This window comes from Pseudonaja textilis, chromosome 5, assembly GCF_049901715.1.
Source record: "Pseudonaja textilis isolate UNSWEBS1 chromosome 5, rPseTex1.2, whole genome shotgun sequence".
Classification (NCBI taxonomy): Eukaryota; Metazoa; Chordata; class Lepidosauria; order Squamata; family Elapidae; genus Pseudonaja; species Pseudonaja textilis.
This window is the reverse complement of record NC_141994.1, coordinates 30357207-30379128: the sequence shown is the minus strand read 5'-3', so window position 1 is coordinate 30379128 and position 21922 is coordinate 30357207. Positions and strand designations below refer to the sequence as shown.

General features: G+C 34.9%; 1 protein-coding gene across 1 annotated transcript in view; it reads right to left on the bottom strand.

Annotated features, from left to right (window-relative positions):
- Positions 1 to 524: 524 nt before the first annotated feature.
- The window catches only part of SRGAP1 (SLIT-ROBO Rho GTPase activating protein 1), a 102251-nt gene continuing 80853 nt past the window's right edge, over positions 525 to 21922 (bottom strand). Inside the window, exons 13-22 of the mRNA XM_026700201.2 lie at positions 21734 to 21794; positions 21194 to 21271; positions 18478 to 18612; positions 17780 to 17885; positions 11521 to 11745; positions 9373 to 9452; positions 5637 to 5817; positions 4710 to 4844; positions 4054 to 4399; positions 525 to 2211 (exon numbers count right to left, since the gene is read on the bottom strand). Of these exons, the coding sequence (XP_026555986.2) occupies positions 1834 to 2211; positions 4054 to 4399; positions 4710 to 4844; positions 5637 to 5817; positions 9373 to 9452; positions 11521 to 11745; positions 17780 to 17885; positions 18478 to 18612; positions 21194 to 21271; positions 21734 to 21794 (1725 nt within the window). The 3' untranslated portion in view covers positions 525 to 1833. The remainder of the gene's footprint in view (positions 2212 to 4053; positions 4400 to 4709; positions 4845 to 5636; positions 5818 to 9372; positions 9453 to 11520; positions 11746 to 17779; positions 17886 to 18477; positions 18613 to 21193; positions 21272 to 21733; positions 21795 to 21922) is intronic.

Below are 21922 nucleotides of genomic sequence, written 5' to 3'. Positions count from 1 at the left end.
TTTTGTGAACTTCTTAGCTAAATGTAATTTCATTAATTTTAGCATTTTTATGATCACTTAACAAAATGAATCAACTTCACTTAGTAGCAGGGAACAATGCCTTTCAAATGTTATGTAATAACAAGTGTTTTCATATATTAGCTAGTCTTCTACATTTTGGAATTTCATATAGTATAAGAGAAAAATGTTCAACTGGAAGAAATGCAAGTTTCTATTGTGACAAGAGCTATGGGAAAATAAGTATTTGGTTTCAATTTTACATGTGTCAATGGATATAAACTGACTCTTCCCTACCCAACATTTCTCTAGACTGTGTTTTTTATTTATTCTGTGTTATTTTTAATTAATGACAAACAATAATGTCTCTTTTAGAGTGCAAAGATAAGCTATAAAACATTCAGAGAAAGGACATGGCTTAAGTGTCAGTTTGTGCAAGAGTTGTCAAGACAGATCACATATAACAGAAAAGTTCCTAATGATGTAGCACTATGCAAGCATTCACTCACAAAAAGATACTGACATAATTAGAAAAAAAAATTCTGACCCATTTTATTCAGATTGTAGAACAGTAGAAAACAATGTTTTGCCCTGTGCATTAACTCTTGCCTTAACTGAAGAAGCTATTCCAGTTGAAAAAAGAAATAATTCAATTTAAATAAACTAACAAAAAACACAATATAATTCATCTGTATGCACTGTGTTTCATAATCTTGAAGATGCAGCAGCTTCAAAACATTAAGTTACTCATTTAATTTGCATCTGTTCAGGAATGTTTTGCTACAGATTATTAATTAAAACTTGTCCAGACAAGTAGCTCTTAGGAATGTAAACAGTTTTTGAGCTGAATTGATAGCAAAGAATTATATCAAAGATTCAGTGGCTAATGTCTAGTTTTATTGCACTGCAATAGGCCTGAGTGGAAGCAGTAGAAACAACCCACTTTCTTCAATAGAGTCCTTCAACAGGGTCAGAATACAATGCTCAGTATTCCTGGTCAGCCTGTAGAAGGTGTCTGCTGGATATCAACCAGAGGAAGACCGCAATTGTCATTCTGACCACAGACTTCCACTGGTTTAGAAAACTGCTGTTTCCTAGAAGCAATTTTATTCCTCATATCCTTCAGTGAGCTGCACTAGGGCTGTCACATGCATACTGAATAGCTACCACAGAAGACAATGTCAAGGTGAGTCTCCTTTTTGCATTGACTTTGACAGGCTGCTTAGTAATTCTTAAGACACAGCCTCAGACCTTCTGAAAAATGATCTGGAACCAGGCAGCACTAAAAATAAACCCTATTTCTTAACAAATTCATTTCAAATAACCATAATTCTTTGTGAAGTCTTAAACTACACAAAAGTACACATTGTTGGTGTGATGACGGTGACTGTGTTTTCATCAGAAAAGGTGCAGTGTGGAGATTTCAAGTAAATGTGTGTATTCCTTTTGCTTTAAAATGGCACACACAACACATGATTTCTTGCCTTTCTACGATACACCGGATCATAAAGTAACCAAAGAGATTGGTTTTGTGAAATGTGCTAAACTACCGCCCCTCAACCCAATCTAATCAAGCTCAGCATGCTGTAAAAATGCACTGGCTGAGTCTTTAACTGTGTTAAGCATATATTGCAAAAGTAGACACTGAATTTTCCAGTTTAAAAATTGAACCCAACTCCTATTAAATACCCATGTTAAAGTAGGTCAGGACTTTAACATTTTAAAAAACAAATCTCTCCTTTCCTAAATATAAACTAATATTATACTGGAATTCAGATAACTATCACAGATACATTCTTTTGGTAGTTCAGTCCACACTTGGGTTCTGAGGGTTTTTTACATTGTGCAAGACTTGTCAGCTGGGCCTTGGGAAGGAGAAGAGGGGCCTATGCCTGGGTTTGTTTTTGGAAGAACTATTGGCTTTGGTCTCAGTGCAGGTGGCTTCAGCTGCACCCCCATTCTTGGTGTCACCATCGGCTTGAAGGTACTCATAGTATCACTGGAAGAACTAGTGCTACGGCGAATCTGAGGCTCGGCATTTCTTAACAGGATATTGTGAAGAGGACTCAAAGATTCTGTTGAGGTGGTGCTGGTAGGAGAATTCTTCATTTGTTCTAAGGTATCAAGGACAACATCTGGAGCATGTTTTGCGGAACTCTGGCGTTCCAGTTCCCGAAGTTCATTTAGAGCCGTATTCATTGTCTCTTCAATATCCTATTAAGAGGGAGAAGCAAACATGTTGACAATTACTACAGAAATAGGAAATTCAAGCTTTATAAATACTCTTTACTTTTATATGAAGCAACAAACACATATAAATCCTGCATTTGCATAAATGTGTGTGTGCCATGAATTATTCACACAAATCATATGCAAAATACAATAATTTACTGTGTCTCATGTATGCATATACACTAGCATTCAATCAAGTGATAAAGATTCTGAAAAGAGAGACAACTGAAAGAAGTATGAAAGTCCACCTCAAGCAGAGAATTAAAAAGCTTAACTGGGAAGAGAACAGACAAATGTTCACAGAAGACAAAGGAAAAAGGATATATTTATTTCATTTTATTTAAAACTGGCTTTGTAAATTAAACAGAAAACAGTTTAGCACAGTTTACTCACAGCAAGTGCAATACCAGGGATTTCCTGACTGGGTGAAATACAATACTGATGCTTTGATCAAAGTAAAAATCTGAAGACCTTTATCTGAGCTTTATCTTTAGTGGAGCTTCCTTTATGCTTGCGAAGTATGAGGACAAGGACAGCATTTTCAAGCTATATTGTTGAGATATAGGTCATGTAAGAAGGCACAAATATGCATGCATGTGCATCAATTTAAAGTCTACATTGGAACAATTGGAGATAATACCATTGTACAATCATGTTCTGCAAAGCATTAGATGTGCAATTAGATTAGAACTGTACTTACTGTAAGAGCAAAATATTGAAAACACAATACTAAAAAGCTGACTTTTGTAGCAAAAAAGAGTTTTCTTACATAAATTTATGCAATACTTGAATAAAATTTAGGCACCAATGACCTATTTTGTATCAATCAATGGCAATTAGAAAGATCTTCACAAACAGTAACGCAGCTATACAAATATGGACAGGGAATTCAGGCTAAACTACGATTCAGAGAAGCTGAACAGCTGCTAAAGTGATTTTTATTATACGACATCAAATCATTTTTGACTTTTAGCAACCACCTAGATCAAGGGTCTTCAAACTCGACAGCTTTAAGAGTTGTAGACTTCAACTCCCAGAATTCCTCCTCCAGTCATGTTAGCTCAGGAATTCTGGGAGTTGAAGTCTACCACTCTTAAACTTTCCAAGTTTGAAAACCCTTGACCTAGATAGATTTTGTCCATGATGATCTATCCTTAACCTGTCCTTTCAAGTGGTGCACCTATTGCTACTATAACTGAGTCCATCATTCTTGCTGCTAGTTGTCCTCTTCTCTTTTGTTCCATCTTTCCCAGCAATAGAACCTTTTCCAGAGAGCTGAGTCTTTGCATAATTTTTCTGAAATAGGATACTTTAGACTCTTGTCATTTGCACCTCAAATGAGAACTCTGATTTGTTCAATGATCCATCAGCTTGTTTTCTTGGCTGTCCACAGTATTCTCGGGAATCTTCTCCAATACCAACTTTCAGAGTATCCCAGGGAATACCATGGCTTGCAATTCTGATCTTTATAGGTACAGACACCTAATGGCATTTGATTTTTTTCAAGGCCTTCATGGTTCCCTACCAAATACTTGAGTGCAGTGAATTACTTGACTGCTTGTTCCTTTACGGATGATGGTTGATTCTGAAAGGAAGGAACTATCCACTCAAACCTATTTACAAAATGTTGATGATATAACATAGCCTTCCCTAATCTGGCATTTTCTGGATATGCTGAGATTTCAACTCTTAGAAAGTTGAAATCCTACCTGCTTACCCCCTCCCCACATCCAACATATCTGAAGGGATTTATGATGATGAAAAGATATATATTGCTTGATGCAATTCACCTCCCCCAACTGTTTGTATGTTAACAATACATACCTGAGCAATTGACTCTGGGTCAAGTGGTTTGTGGTCATTGAAAACAGGATATTGGCCAGATGAGGTTGATCTTCTAATTGGAGGGCTGTCACCTTTTTTCAGAGATTCATGTCTACTAATGTTGGTGAGGCTGCTGTGGCCAGGTTTCCGTCTCCTTTCTGGGCTATCTGTGGTGAGGCTGTGGTTCTGAAGGGCAGCTCGAGAAGTAGTGTGACTTGCTATACTGGGGGAAACTAATTCCATTGAGGAATTAGTAAGGCCATGTGGTGTATGAACTGGACAGTGTCCATCACTGATCCTGCCAGGACGTCTACCAGAAAGTGGGAGTTCAGATCTCTTGCGCTGCCTACAAGACAGGAAAAGAAAGTTTCAGAAGACAAAATAAAGAACATGTAAATAATTCTTCCAAAACCCTCCCACACCTGGCAATGATGCTACAGCATGATATTGTGTAGAATTTGAACTCAGAAAGTTGCCCCTTAAAATATTAACTTACACATGACTAGTCATTATTCCTTAATTTTCAAGTTTTCATATATATGTATGTTTGTTTGTTTGTTTGTTAGTGACTACATGTGAGAAAAATGAATTTTAATATTTTGAAGTGCAATATAAATGAAAGATTCATTTAATGACAAATAATTGATTATATTTACCTTCCTAGATATACTTCAGAATTCAAATCTGTTGGTGAACTCATATCTTTGGAAGAAGATTTGTCTTCAAGTATTGGCCCACTGCTGGTTTCACTATCTGCTTTTTGGCTCAGTGTATCTGAGAATGTATCATCCCTAAACATAAAAAAATCTTATTTTGCAATATTAGGGTATATAGCTTTAAACAAGAAAAGTATGTTTTATTTCAGCCCCAGTTTTATATCCCCTTATTTCCATTTATTTTCTCTTCACTAACAACTGTTTTGCATGGGTTTCACAAGGAAAAGCAATGGGAGCCAAAAACAAATTTTTATAGTGATGTTAACATGCAAATACTGCAATGTGCATATTTGCATTAAAGATTAGGATACATCGTGGCATGATGAGATCATTGTGTTTGTGTCATTTTGCTGTGATTGTAGTTTACTGTAGTTGCCACTGTTATAGTTACTGTTTTCAGAGGCATTTGTTACATGCATAATCAAATATTGACCAATACATGGCTATTAAAAGCCAGCCACTCTGACCAGAGTAGTTTTCAATTCAATATTAAGTTTTTAGATGCAGCCTTCATTTAAGATGCCTAAGTAAATGACTTGAAATATTCAAAATAATACAATTGTTTATTAATTGTTGAGTAAATAATGTATAAGTTTAAATTAGTTTTATAAGGAGGCTGATGTTAAGAGATAGCAAACTAAAATTAAAATCACAGAACAGGAAAAATGTTATCTTAGGTTATCTCTCTCTCCCAGAATGGCTGGGAGAGAGTAATCCTTAGTTGCATTTGCAACAGTTAAGCTGTAAAGATTTCTGCTATCCTGTACTTTGGAATTTAGACTCTGTGTAGATCTTCTCCCACCAGAGGAAAATGCTGGTCTGAAAAGAGTACCTCTGGTATTACAATACAATTTAGCTGTTTCTTACATATCTTGAACCACTATATATTGGTGGGGTACAAGGCCATCAATTCCATTATGTCTTCCTTCCCACCAATCATCAGAAGCTCGATGATATAAAAGCAGCGAGGCCCCTTTCTTAAAAGAGAGTTCTCGTGCAGATCTTCCAATATAGTCAAACTTGGCTATAGCTTCTATTGGATCACATTCTGTGAAAGACAAATCACAAGACTTTAAAAATATCTTATAACAGCAAGCACATGAGTACATAATAAAAATTAGCAAAGCTGAATGAAGAAAAATATTATTATTCAAATAGTATACTTGGGACCCAATAATCTCTGAGGAATAAAGCTATCTGGCTAGGACTAAAGGACTTCTTTTCATGGAATTACCTTATACAAAACTATGGAAAGACCACCTTGAAATATTGTACATAGTTCTGGTCACTGTACCTTAAGAATTCATTATAATTGGAAAACAGCAAAAAAGCACAATCAAGAAGACTAGAGAAACAGAATATCTGCCCTATCAGAAGAGATCAACCAACTGTGGCTATTCAGACTGAAGGAAAGAGAAAAACAACATGCATAATATGCAGAGTCAGTTGTCTTCTTCTGCTCTTACGGTGTTATAACTTGAGGTTAACAGCTGAAAATAAATGAGGACAGATTCAGAACTGACAGAAGGAAATACTGTTTTACATAGTAAAATAGCAAAATTCACTGCCAGCAATCATGGTAATTGCTATTAAAAAGGGGTCTGGGAAGATTCACGGAGGATCAAGCAAACAGGACTTCTAATACTCTGTATGTGAAGTTGTTGGTTTGAGCTCCAAGCTTGGCAATTTGGTTGCAACCAAATTGCCAAGCTCGGAGCTCAGACCAACAGCCCAACTACCAATCTGAGCTACTTATATTCAAATACATTTCAACTATGTATGTGAATTACTTCTTGAATCCTAATCAGTATGTCTTCAGTACTAGTTGGAGGGAAACATAAGTTTAAATGGGTCTTCACTCTCCAGTTCAAACTTGTGAGTTTTTCCAATCTGGCTAGTTGCAGAATAATTGCCTACATTCTCTAGATCTATGGCATCAAGCTCTTACAAAAAATCTTTCTGATATGAAATTTTGATAAGCTCACACAATATTATTCTTGGAAAGTTTCTTTTCCTCTTTATAGAAAAAAATATTAGTAATTATAATAAAGCTAGATGTAAGAGAAATAATTCCAGATTTGCAAACCCTTTTAGCTGCATACTCCAAATGAGAAATCTCTCTGCCTAAAGCTTTGCAATTCTGCCCTTAGACTTTAAGCTCAGAATTTCTAGAGAAGCCATTTCAGAAATGCCACTAGTGTTGATAATCCTAGCATCAATTTACAGCAGTATTTCATATGATGCAGAATATCATAATGCCATACAATATCGCTCTTTTGAATAACAATAAAACAATGATTTCCTCAACTATTTTGTACTTTCCCCATTTGTATCTGTCAGTTTGATCCAACACATATAACACAATAGTATGATAAGTGCAAATTCTTTTGTGACATTTTCTGTGCAAATTCTACTTGGAGAATTATTTATCTACGTGGAATTTCCTTAGGAAATTCCTTCTGATTTTCTTTTTGAAAATTATTCCATTTGTGTGTGCCTTGTGCTTCAGAGTAAAAGAAAGCTGCATGGCATACAATTGCAAACCAGTACTCAATATGCAACAACTTTCTATTCCATTCCACAAATTTCCAATGTTCAAAAGATGGGATTGCAAATTTTTTGGGATCAATTGTGCTATTTAAAGATAATATTTTCTTTAAAAAGATTGTAAAACAGTTCCTCAAAATTAGCTGTGTTACAGAAATGCATGAATAGAAACAGGGCTTCCAGGGCTAACAACAAGCTACCAGGATAGGACAAAAAAATTAAATGTATCTCCATGTGCTGCTCCTGGTTAAACGTTTGCCCTTGCTACCCGTCTGCTTGACATCTCAATATTGTTATGAAGATCCAAAGCCAAGGAGTACTATGCTGAATAAAGTATGCTATTATGAAGAGAATTTAACTGTGCCTCTTCTCAAATACTGTATGTATTTGTTTTTATTTGGTTATTACAATTATTTTGAAAGAAAAATATAAAAATGTTATTTGGTCAAATTAAAGCTCTTATTAATTTTATTAGGCACAGTTTCTACTTTAATTGTATAGTATAAACAGAATAAACGGAGGTAACTGTAACAGGAGACAATTTGTATATGTAGCAGGTACTCCATTATATACCTACCCTTTCAGCAATACAGAATCCTAGTATTCATGTTTGTAGATCCTATGGATTCCTAAAACATTGGCTTTAAAGAACGGGGTTGTATTATTGCAGCAAAAATGTTCATAAGCTAGATAAATTCCGCATCTTATTTTTTGCAAAAATACATGTGGCCTGTTAGCCATGAGTCTAATTTTGGTAAGGAAACTGATTGAGACATGATGACAATAACTGATGGCTTGTCTGGGGGTTGCTGATAAGAGTATATTTTCACTACTTTCCCTCTATCTTGCTTCTAGACTTCATAATGTCTCAGATATATGGATGAAAGAGACTATCAATGTAGTACATTTTGAAGTACTGTAGAATAGGAATAACTGACCAATTATCTCAATGGAGAAAATAAGATTAGATTAAATTAAATAGACATGGAAATTAGTGTTTTTAAAACTTAAAATATTCACTTAAAAGTGAGCAATGAGATAACCAAGTGTGATTCCTGTGATCAAATCAAAAGAGGATTGAGAAGATTGTGAAGAGCTCCAGAAAGATCTCTATAAAACTGGTGTCAAGCAAAGGACAAATGTGACTTAAGTAGGTATGAAGTGATACAGATTGGGGATGGGAGGGGAAATCCTAATTTCAATCAGGTTTGAACAATCTCTAACTAACCAGGAAATAGGACGATCTACTAAAAATGTCAACTCAGTCTGTGGTAGCTGAGAAAAAGCTAAAGATTACCGAGAAGGGGAATAATGGAAAAACATTTATAAAATAAAATACTTCTTTATATATTATATAAATAAAAAGTCAATGTTATCTCTGAATGGGAGATAGCATGTTACACATAAAATCAGTTTTGAAGTACCTATGTCTCCATTTCTTGCTTGTGAACAAAAAAAGACATCTGGAGGCCACATGACAAATAAAATGGTGGATCAGGTGGGTCATGGCCTGATCTACCAGTTATTCTAACACTGATGCAACCACCAATCATTTTGGTCTCTTCTCTATGTCACGATATACTATTTAAGTCCTTGCTGTTGGAAAAAATACTGCCTGCCTTTTCTTCAACAAATTTCAGACAGATCAGTGTGCTCCGATTACTGTTATCACTGGTCCCTATTTTCATAGTTTAACAGGACAAGCCCATATCCAATTCTCTATGCACAAGTGCAGCTGATTCTAGGCTGATCTTCATAATAAGGAATGTGGTGCCCAGAGAACTGGCAGTTTCTTCTTATCCATGAAGCTAGTAAGGCATAAGTGAAAATACATAATGCTACTATGCCTGTTATAATGGCAGTAGAAATTGTTTTTGCCACAGTACTTATTTCCACCCTGACTGTGTTAGTCAGAAAAAAGCAAAGAAACAAGTAAGAGTATTGTGCAAAAAATAAAATAAAAAATCATTTATGTAATATTGTAGACAACGAAAAAGCATTGTGAATGGCATACACAAAGACAGAATGTCATGGGAAAGAGCAAAAAACAGCATACCATCGTCACTGGTGTGTATTTCTGCTCCAGCATCCAGATCCACTTCTTCTAAGGTACCATGTTCACTATAAGGGCTGTCACTGAAAAGAAGGAGCATATGAATTTATTTGATGGTAGAATTGATCTACCATTTAAAATTCCAATAAACTGGTCATATTAATGTATTATTTTTCAAATATATAAGGTTTTAGCAACAATTGGTTAAGTAGTTTTCCAGATTTCTACATACAAAGACACACACACATACACACATCATGCTAGGTACAGAATACACATCCTTAATTCAAACAGAGTCTCTTTTTTTCATGGGAAAGAAATGCACTCTGTAATGTACACATAAAGAGGTAATCCCAGCAACTCTCTCTGAAGGAAGGGAAGGGAAATTTTGAAGCTTTTTAAAGTAAGGCAAAGTTGCATAAGGTGATTCAAGACAGAAAAGGAATCTAAATGGCTTCACGCGGACCTCTGACAAAATATGAATATATTTTGGTATTTGAGAAAGTGTGTGTTTCAAGGGAATTCTAGTTCTTAACTAATGGGTATAAAGTTAGCCAGGAATCTAGGCTAAAATTAATCTACAATGGTATGTATGTCTCCATAAAAATTATAAAATTGAATCAGTCACCAAACTGTCAAGTTGGTCATGATGATTATATTAGTGTCCCGGATGGAGTATTTCCAAATATCTGTATGTAACATCTAGTTTGGTCTAAATAATCGTAGCCTGCATCTTGATTTCAAACTCACATTGATGGGAAGCCACCATACAAAAGGATCAATGTGACATCAAGATATCAAAGAAGAAAGGGACTGACTGACTGCATCTTAAATTTAGTTATGCCAAGCCTGTTAAGCCAGTCCCATCTAAAATTTCCTCCGGATCCACAACAGAGTCCTGAGCCAAAGAGATTTAAAATCTACTTTTTCTCTTCTTGGCTATTATTTGATCCTGAAAAAATTACCACCATTTTATGGATGATATTCAACTAAATGTGGATCTCTAGTATAAGAAAGGATAATGTTCTAGACTAATCTCATGTACCTTTTATCCAATATAAAAGAGGCCATGTGGCAAGACTTCATACCAGATTGGATGACTAAACTTTCTCTCCCATACCGACAAAAAAAGGTTAGAAAAACAGATTTACTGCAGAGAGTCAGAAAATCATACATAAGTTGTCTTATACCATTCCAGAATTCTGCTGTTTATATATGTTAGTTCCAGGATTTAAATCCTAGGCCCAGGGTTGGATTCAAATTTTGTAACAACTGGTTCTGTGGGCGTAGTTAGGTGGGTGGGGCCACGTGACTGGGAGGGCGTGCCTTTTTTTTGCAACACCCCGCCCCTGTTTTTTGGGCCTACTGGGCCTCAGGGGAGCCTCCTGGGGGGCATATTTTTTGCTCCCAGAAGAGCCCAGGAAGGGGAAAAATGGAGCATGGGGGGGGGCACACAGCATCCCCCTGATCTCCATTTTGGGGCCTCCTGGGCCTCAGGGAAGCCTCCTGGGGGGGCGTTTTTGCTCCCCTGGGGCCAAGAAAGGAAAAAAAGGAGGGGGCCAGGGGAGGGGAGCTGCCCACCTCCATTTTTTGCCTTCCTGGGCCTCAGGGAAGCCTCCTGGGCAAAGCAGTAAGTAAGCAAGGGGAATCCCACTACAGCTGATCACAGGACATGCACATGAACGATAAGGACTGACTGGGTGGGGAGGGGTGGGCGGAGAGGGGGGGAGGCCAGCCAGGGGCACAATTTGCTGATTCTCTGAACTGCGCAGAATCATAACAACCAGTTCTATAGAATCAGTCCAAACTGGTAGAATCTCACGCCTGCCTAGGCCTCTTAGTGCTACTGCATTTTTGATGCACTAGCACTGAGACCACTGGCTGCGTAGCTGCTATATGTCTGAATATTTCTGCCATCTGTCCTTGTTTACAAAATGCTTTTTTCTCTGGCATGAGTGATTCCTGCTCTACCAGCTTAAAGCCTTATATTATATGAAAAAGAATTGGTTGCACTATTGGCAAATTCTTACATATAATTTACCTAGACTGGCAGGCAAAATAGTTTTTTTGTGGTAGATGAGAGCAAGATTCTTCAAAGCTGTTCACAGAATAATATGACAAGTTTGTCTGGTAAAAGACTGAAGGACTTACCAGTAGTCATCACCTGCCATACATTTTTCATATACTGGACCATCTAATTCCTTGCTATCTGGGAAAATGATCTCCTGGTGAATGATAATGGTTTTGATGATTTCATTAACATGAGCCTGGCATGACACTTGTTCTTGTATATCTGGAATGGGCATCAATGTTGGGCCAAAACAAATGGCCAGGTTATAAGGATCCATCATATTTTCATCACTGTACTGAGAAAGGCTGTTTAAAAAAAAAGAAAATAAGTATTTTTCAAGCATGTTATTGGATGGTTTTATAGTTATTTTTTCTCTAAAAAATTCCAGTTTGATTTCAATTGAATTGTACAGCTTATATATTATATTAAAGTGTTTTATTTTGGTCTGTTTTTTTACATCTCAAAAATCTGGCATATTCAGAATTTTGGTGAATGAGGGGATAACAAACAAATTTCAAATCCAAAAAGGAACTAGGCAGGGATGCCTGCTATTGCCACTTTTGTTTATTTTGACGTTGGAGGTGTTAGCAAGAATAATTAGAAAAGGAACAGAAATTAAAGGTTTAAAAATAAAAAAGAAGAGTTCAAATTATAAGCCTTCGCTGACGATTTATTTTTTATTTTAGAAGAACCACAAAATTCGGACCAAAACTAATAAATAATTTAGAAGAATTTGGAGAAGTCGCGGGGCTAAAAATTAATAGGGAGAAAACAAAAATAATTACTAAAAATATGACAAGATAAACAAAAGGAAACTTTAGCAGCGACAACTGGAATCCAAATTGTAGAGAAAGTTAAATACTTGGGGATTATAATTTCGGCAAGATATATAACACTAAAAAAGATAATTATGACCCATTAATAAAACGAGTATCTGAAGATTGGAAAAATGGGATAAATTAAGACTATCCTTCATGGGAAGGATAGAGGCAATAAAGATGAATGTGCTACCTAAATTATTATTTCTTTTTCAAAATGCCCCCATAAAATTGGAAAAAGTTTTTTTGATAATTTGAATAAAATAATGGCAGATTTTATATGGCAAAAGAAAAAACCAAGAGTCAAATTGAAGTTGCTGCAAGATGCTACAGAAAGAGGAGGATTTGGCCTACCCAACTGGGAATTGTATTACAGAGCTGCAATTCTAACCTGGTTGAAAGATTGGATAAACCATAGAAATAAAAGAATATTAACATTAGAAGGTTACAATTTGCAGTCGGGATGGCATGCCTTCCTCTGGCAGGATAACCAAAAAGGCTATAATTATGTTCAAAGACATAAAGTTAGACAGACTCTCTTAAGTACATGGAATAAAATAAAAAGGCAAATGTATGTAGAAACACCTATTTGGCGATCAACTTTGGAAGCACTGATGCATCCACATCTACTGAGACAAGGAAAAATCATCACCTATGAAGATATATTAAAATGATAAAGGGAAATTACAATCTAGACAGGATCTGAAAAAATCAAGGAATTGATGTGGAATGGTGGGCCTATTTGCAACTCCAATCGAAATATTTAAGGGATAAAAAAGCGTGGGGAATTAGTAGAACTAAGATAAAACTAGATGAAATACTATTAGGAACCAATGAGAAGATGTTAAAAAATCAAGTCATATTGGAATTTAAATTGGAAGAAGAAAAGATAAATGAAACGATGGTGGTATGGATAAAAAATTTCGGTTATAGCATCAAATTAAATGATTGGCAAATATTATGGAAAAGAAACAAAAAGATGACTTTGGCCATACCATTTAAGGAAAATTTATATAAATTATTTTATAGATAGCACATACTTCCATCAAGATTGGCAACAATGTATTCAAAACTTTCCCCCACATGCTGGAAATGTAATAAAGAAAAAGGAACTTATTACCATTTGTGGTGGAGTTTCAAAGAGGCCCAAAAATATTGGCAAAAAATACAGAAATGGCTAGAAGAAATATGTGGGATGAAAATAGAATATAGACCAGAGTTCTTTCTGTTAGGGATTAATACGAGGAAATAAATGAATTTGAAATAATTAGGAAAATTATGATGTGTGCAGAAATGGATAAATTAACAAAGGAATTAAAAAATAAGGATGATTTGGACTATTATAAAATATGGGATACATTTTATGGTTGACTAGAGAAGAAGAGTCAAGAGAATAATGAATGATATATCTATATACAATATATATGGAATGAAAATATGTATTATTATTATTGGACTTAGCAAAGTAATGACAAAGATGGATGTTAGAAAGACTGTACCATGTTCAATATGTTTAATGTATTTTTGTCCATGTTTGTTTGTTTGTTTAATAAAGAAAAACCTTTAAAAAAATCTGGCATATTAACAGGGATTTGCAGGGACTTTCTATATCCACTGCACATAATGATGAATATAATAAGTATAATAACATTATACTTAGACAATATATCTACAACAGATCAATAATTTTCAGGTAATTCAAACAAGCACCCCGTGCCCCCCAAAACAACTTGAACTGTAATCTCAACAATATTTCTATATAAGAAAGATATGGAAAAGAAGGAGCTGTTCTCTAACCTGAAGGGAAAAAAAATTGGTTCTTTATCTTAATGGACAAAGCTTTCAATTAAAAAAAACAACAGTTCAGTCTTGTGGACCTCTTACATTTTTCCTTAACCAAAATGACTCACTTCATTACATATGCTATTTTTTAAAAAAGCATTACCATTTTCACCCAGTCAATGTAAGGGACTTTAATTTGTCTGCATTCAGAGAATTTCCTTTTGCCTTTGAACTATCCTCATTTTTTTCTGAATTCTTTGTCCCAACATCTTTCATAGCTGCAATGTGGTGTTTTCTTTCTTACCGCATTAAAAGCCAAATAGAATCTTATTTTTACACTATGTAAAAAAACAACAACCATCTACCTGTCTGGTAAATCATTTCCTTTGCTTTCCTTCTGGCTACCTCCCCTTTTACCTAAGTATCTAAAGTGCACTCCATTTGTTGCACAGAAAGATTTCTCTACATCTCAGTTCTTTTGTTTTGTCTCATCTCATATGTTTATCTTGTTGATTTATTTATTAATCATATTTATATGGCTGCCTTTTTCATCGAAAGTGATTCTACAGTTTCAATTAAATATATAATTCAGAACCACTGAACTATATCTTTAAAAAATCCTGTAGCACCGGGGAACTCCCAGAGGACTAGAAAAGAGCTGATGTAGTTCCCATTTTCAAAAAAGGAAATATGTGGATCCAAGAAACTATAGATCTATCAGCCTTGCATCAATTTATGGGAAGATTCTGTAAAAGATAATCAAGCAACAAATCTGTGAACACTTAGAGGCAAACAAAATCATAACCCAAAACCAACCTGGGTTTGTCAAAAACAGATCATGCCAGACAAATTTTATTGCATTCTTTGACATACGACAAAATTAGTGGGCAAGAGGAATGCTGTGGATATAATTTACTTGGACTTTAGTAAGGCATTTGATAAAATAGACTACAACCTACTATTTGGTAAGATAGAAAAATGCTGAGTTAGATAGCATCACCACCAAATGGATTTATAACTGGTTGACCAATCGCACTCAATGTGTAGTCCTCAATGGAACTGCATCTACATGGAGGAAAGTATGCAATGGGGTACTCCAAGGCTCTTTTAGATCCAGTACTCTTCAATGATTTAAATGAGGGGATAGATGGGGAACAAATTTGCAGATGACACTAAGCTGATATGAATAGCCCACACTCCAGAAGATAAGCTTAAGATACAAAAGGAACTTGACAGATTTGAATATTGGGCACTATCTAACAAAATGAAATTAAATGGTAAAAAAAGTTTCTACATTTAGGCAAGAAAACCCAAATGCACAGATACAGTGTATGTGGTACCTGGCTCAACAATAGTAATTGTGAGAGGGATCTTGGAGTCCTAGCGCTGGCTCATATTTAAGTGGACAATCACTTAAATATGAGCCAGCAGTGTGCTGCAGCTGTTAGAAAAGTCAACACAGTTTTAGGCTGCATTAACAGAGAGATGGAATAAAGTTCACATGAAGTGTTAATACCACTTTATAACGCCTTGGTAAGACCACACTTGGAATACTGCATCCAGTTTTGGTTGCCACAATGTAAAAAATATGTTGAGACTCCAGAAAGAGTGCAGAGAAGAGCAACGAAGATGATTAGGAGACTGGAGGCTAAAACGTATGAAGAATGGTTGCTGGAATTGGGTATATCTAGTTTAATGAAAGGACTCGGGGTGACATGATAGCAGTATTCCAATATCTCATGGGTTGCCACAAAGAAGAGGGAGTCAAGCTATTCTCCAAAGCACCTGAAGGCAAGACAAGAAGCAATGGATGGAATCTAATCAAGAAGAGAAACAATCTAGAACTAAGGAGAAATTTCCTGAGAGTTAGAACAAATAATCAGGGGAACAAATTGCTTCCAGAAGTTGTGAATGTTCCCAACACTGGAAGTTTTTAAAAAGAGATTGGACAACCATTTGTCTGAAATGGTATAGGATTTCCTGCCTAAGCAAGGGGTTGGACTAAAAGACCACCAAAGCCTCTTCTAACTCATATTATTCTACTCTATTTATCAGCTATTTCCCATTTTTATTTTAGTTCACTTGGAATTCAACTCTTTCTAAAAACAATATTCATTTAGCAACACTTTTTCTAATACTGCTTTTCTAATAGGATCTCTATGGTTCTGATGATCAATTCCTTCTTTTTTTCTTTTCTCTGTTCACTCTTTCCTTAAATCGCCTGAAAAAAGATGTGGCTGCCTTAATGAACAACGGGGATATGACTTTTTCATGTAAGATTTGAAGCATTTTTCCAAAATAATTTTCAAAATATCATAATCCTCCTACATACTGTATGCTCATAGAGGAAAATTAAAATGAAGCCTTAAAATGAATCTCTCTACATACTCAAATATGTTGATTGATGTCTATACCAGACAGAATTCCAATGTGCTCTATAATTAGACTTAAATTGACAGATATAAGCTGCTGAAGGCAATAGCTGAAATGTACATTTGTGATCTCATTCTGTATTAGCATTGTGGGCACATACCTTTTGCTAAACTGCTATTTTGAAACTTGGATCTGTGATGTTTACAAAGACTGTTATTGGTAATCCAAGCATAGGAATACTGCATAGGCCTTCTGTGAGTTAAAAAGTCTTTGTCTTAAAACGTTCACACTTATTTCCCAGACCTAAATATTCACCATCTTAAGGGACTGAGATTGTTACCTTATATATTGTTTAAAGCCTAGATTTTCCCCAAAAGTCCTTAGGTGCAAGAATAAACCTACAATTTGTTCCTTGGTGCCTGACAAATTTCTTGCCTAATACAATCTTATTTTAACAATATTTTAATTAAAAGATGACTAGAATTAACCAAGAAAAATCCTATGCTCAAATATAATCTGCTGTACTAACAATGCCTCTGGCATTGTAAAGATATGCATATGTATGTACATAGTCCAATGCTTATTTTGAAACCAGGCTCCTGCCAAATTAAAAAGAAAACTAGAATGAAAGAGAGCTTCCCCATATTCTAGAGCAGCACTTCGCAACTTTGCCAACTTTTAATATGTGTGGATCAATTCCCACAGAATTCAAAATGTTGCTGAGGTTCAGAAATGCTGAACTAGACAGAATGATGGAAACAATGGATAAATTCTGATTCATCACATCCTTATGGTAAGTTCCTGTAACATCCACATCTAAAATTCCAAATGTTCCCACTGACCAAGAATCTTGTTTATATTATACACTGATTGAATCTGCATTTATAAATAAGATAAGGGGGGAAAAGTTCTCCTTAAATTTCTATATATTTCACATGAATACAACTTTGTATTTTCAAGAGCAATATTTACATTCAGTGTCCAATATATTCTGGGATGATGGAAATTAGAACTTCAAACATTGATATCCCCCATTAAGATACATTTAAAGAAACTGGTGAAGCTTTCTTTGAAAAAAAATCAACAAATGTACAATGTTCCAATGTACAAGTATTCTCATAACTTCAATTTTCAAGCTTTCCATACTATTTCTATGGTGTTGTCATTTAAAGAGCTAATTCCATTTTGCATGAAAATAATTCCTCTTCTGCCAATTAAAATAGCTCAGTCTTTATTAAAATTAAATTCTTTCTCTCCCTCCCACCCTCTCTCCGGTCTCAACACCACCACCACATTCTTTCTCTCTCTCACACACAGCTTCCTTAAAACATCTGAAGTATTTTTATAGAAAGTTAAAGCTACTTACTGATTGAGGAAGGCAAAAAGATATCTTAATAAGATAAGGACTGATCTTGGCAATGTCAGCAAAAGTTTACGTATGTGAAGAGCTCTCTCATAGAGATTTTCTGTTCCTGTAACATCAAGTAGAAAAATTAGTTATGGTTGGCTACTGAAAATATAGAAGAATTTTCCACTGCTGATATGTTGGGCCAACTCAAGATGTGTTGGTTTATATGACACTGGGCAACTATGGGAATTGTACTGCAACACATTTGGAGAATACCAGTTTGGAAAAAAGACTGTATATATAGACTATAGAAGAGTGCAAAATGGACACATCAATATGTTCTAAGATTTCCTGTTGATATTAATTATATGAACGAATTCCAAAGGCTCGTGGATGGTTAATTTATCCAAATAGGATCTTTGTCTATATCTGGAAGAAAAAAAATATGCTTCCTTGCTTAAGCTCTGTCCTTAACAAAATGTAGTACATTAACCAAAAATGGTATTTGGGAGGGGTGTGTGTCATGTAATAGGGTAGCTTAAATATCTATATAAGGGAGAGTGTCTGAATGCTATGTATATAAAACAATATATTTTGTTCTTATTAAGAATGTAAATTCAAAAATATACTTGTTAAAATGGATGCACATAAATAACTATGATAGCAGTAAGCTGTCCTATAATTTAAAACACATGAAAGAAACATATTTAACTTACTGACACAAGAAATAAGATCATTAAATCTTTCCTTAGGAAATATAGGATTCTCCAGCCCACGGAAATAGAGTTTCAGTACTCCAGCAACTGAGTTAATATCATGGTTACTTTGGTCGTCTGCCAAAGGATTTTCACCTACAAAAATAAATCAGATTAAGTGCTTACAGGCCTTAGATCTTGACAGCTTTTTTCTATAGAAAATTCTGAGCTGTACTATATTGGTCATCCTGAAATTAGAATGAATGTAACAAGAACTAAAATATTGCTCAAATATATATCTTCCCCATTGGGATACGTACTTTGATTTCATTCTTTCTAATTATAATACAATATAGAGTATATTTTGCTTTGATTATTTTTAAAACCTACTTTAACCTTAGGTACCTGGAGTTGCAACTGGAAAGTTGGGTAGTGATATTAATTGATTGATTAAATAAATAAATAGCAGAATGATAGACCAGGTAAAAATGCTAGATTGTCCATGCAAGGCGAAATTCATCTGATTCAGTCATCCTTAACCTGAGCATGATCCAGATATGTAGATATCAGAATTCACAAGTTTTTCCTCAAATGCTAAAAGAACTCTAGGAGGTAAAGTCTTCATATCTGGGAGGCATTAAAGACAGGAAAGTCTGATTTGGGTAAATGAATTTAATTAGGCTGAATGGAATTCCAGTATTCCTGAGAAGCTGAGGACTGCATTGATGAAATATATTGGTTTTCACAATTATTTTCATTCAAATTACATACCATACAAATAGTGACATATTCAAGCTCATATTTTCTTTGAGGTGAAAAAAGTAATTAAAAAGATTTTAAAAATATGTTCTGCATTCCATTGTGATGACAAAGAATAGATTCTAAAGCCAAACTTTCATAGAAAAGATGATGTTATTAAGGACTGTGGAATGTGTTTTAAAAGAGTATTCTTACAAGATTGAAATATGCAGTAGTTTTAACAATGTCCATTTAGTAAATTCATTTATTAAATGACTAATTTAAACAAAACTTTAAAACTTGGTTAGTATAATAAGTAATTAGCAATAACTAATATGCAAAATAACATAGAAAAATAATAAGATTAAATAATTAAATAAATTCATTAAATAACCTAGAAAAATAATTTATTCTTTGGGAAGGGGGTTCTACTCACCAAAATAATATCACATAAAATTTAAGCATATAGAAATTTTTTGCAGGAGTAGATTAGTCTAGTCTAGCAATTTATTATTTCCCCCCACAATGATCAATAATGCAGTGTTTGAAAAAACCCAACAGGAAGACATGACAAAGACAGCAACCTATCATATATTCAGAAGACCCTTTTAAAATGATGAAGATGCAGTTTATTATTTCATTCTCCATTAATTGGTATATTTACCCCCCAAAAAGGTAGCTCTGAATTTAGGACAATTTCACAATAAGTAGTGATAAACGCAGAAAAAAATCCTGTATAATGCCCAGTTTCCCAGTCTTCTCCATCTAAGATTTCCCATTACAGCTGAAACCTGTCGTGAGATTTTAGTCTTTTTAAAAATTGTGTGTATAATTTTTAATGTTTAATCCAGTGGTGGGATTCAAATTTTTTTACTACTGGTTCTGTGGGCGTGGCTTGGTGGGCCTGGCAGGGGAAGGACACTGTAAAATCTCAATTCTATCCCCACCCTACTAGCCTGCTTTCCAGCTCCGTTCTCATGTGCAGGGCAACAAAAGAAGATCCAGACAATCAGCTGGGACTTGGGAGGTAGAATGGGGATGGGGCCAGTCAGAGGTAGTATTTGCCAGTTCTCCGAACTACTCAAAATTTCCGCTACTGGTTCTCAAGAACTCATCAGAACCTGCTGAATACCAACCTGCTGAATCTGGTATAATCCATACATATATCTGAAAGAATATTTGAAAGAATTTTCTAAACTTTATTCCACCTCCACCACCACCCCAAAAAAATAAAAAGAAGAAAGAGGAGGAGGAGAAAGTAAACAGAAAAACAGAGTACAACTGGATGACACTGAGACAGATGGGGAAGAAGTAACTGTGCAGAGAAGGAAGATCCTGCCTATTTAAAAATTACAAAAAGAGTTAAATTCAGGAGTTAGCCACCTCTGGACTGTGATAATGTGGATAGTCACAAGATGACAGCAGAGCTGTCATTGAACTCTTTTTGCTCACATTTAGAGCCTATGAAGTGGGTTTTTGTATCTACCCTTTGGGATGACTGTGGTGCTCATCGACAAAATTTCTTTTTTTCTTATTCGTATACATTTTATGTATTTATAACCATGTTTATACTTATACCTGTTATCTAATAATTGTTTGACAAAATAAATAAACAAACAAACAAATAAATATCTATCACATTGTGTCTGAATGCCCATCAAGAGCTTACACCGGCCCAATGTCTGATTTTTTTCAACATAGACCACCCTGTCCTTGAATGGCTGGGTGGACTGGACATTAACATTTGAACCACTGTAAGTCCACGTATTTGCCATATGATTGATAAATAAATAAATAAAGCATATGAAGTTCAAAAATAGTAGCCTTATCTCCAAAATCAATATCCAAAGCTATCTAAGTTTTTAAAGATCAATTGTGCTAATTTTTTTGTTTTTCTATTCTTCTCAATGAATAAAAGTTCTCTCCCTTTCATAATAATAATTTAGGAAAAAAAAATTATGGTATGATGGTACATATGAACAGAAAAATGATAAATCACCTCTTTCAAATGAATTTTTAATATCATTAACCTCCACCTGAGAGCCCGACACCCTGAAAATGCCTTGGTGTTGAAGACCTGAAAAATAATGAGAGAAATATATAAAATTCAACATTCAAATGAGGGAAAATACTAGCATCTTAGTCTTTTATTATCACATTTATATATAACTTTCCACCAAGACTCAACAAAGTAGCTTCCTGCATTTTGAAATGCAATGCTAGCTGCTTCCAAAGAGCAAGAATTCCTTTTCTTGCTTGATTTCAGCCCTCTTCCTTCCTTTGCTTCATGGCTTCATATCTTCCAATTAATCCTTTCTTATTGCTGTCTGAATTAATATTCTGCTCTGTCTCTTTTGTTTTATTCCCCACCAAGCCCTTCCCTTTTTAAGTTTTCAACAGAGGGAAGTTCTTTCATTCAAGACTAAAGTTTCATTATACTTCCTAACTGTAATTGGAAAAGGATTAGAACATGCCGGAAAAAGCATCATGATTATTAAGCACAATAGTCTTCAATATTAAAAAGTATTTTAGAACTCACCATATAAATTGATAAATTGGATACAGCTTTCTACAATGAGGGGGATTACTTGTCCTGAGTCCTGGTGAGGGGAAAAAATAATCCAAACAGTTTGCAAATTTTATGAGATAAATAGCACTTAATTATCATTAGGATACAGTGGCATCCTTATAACATCAGACATATAATACTCTATACATCTAAATCTCA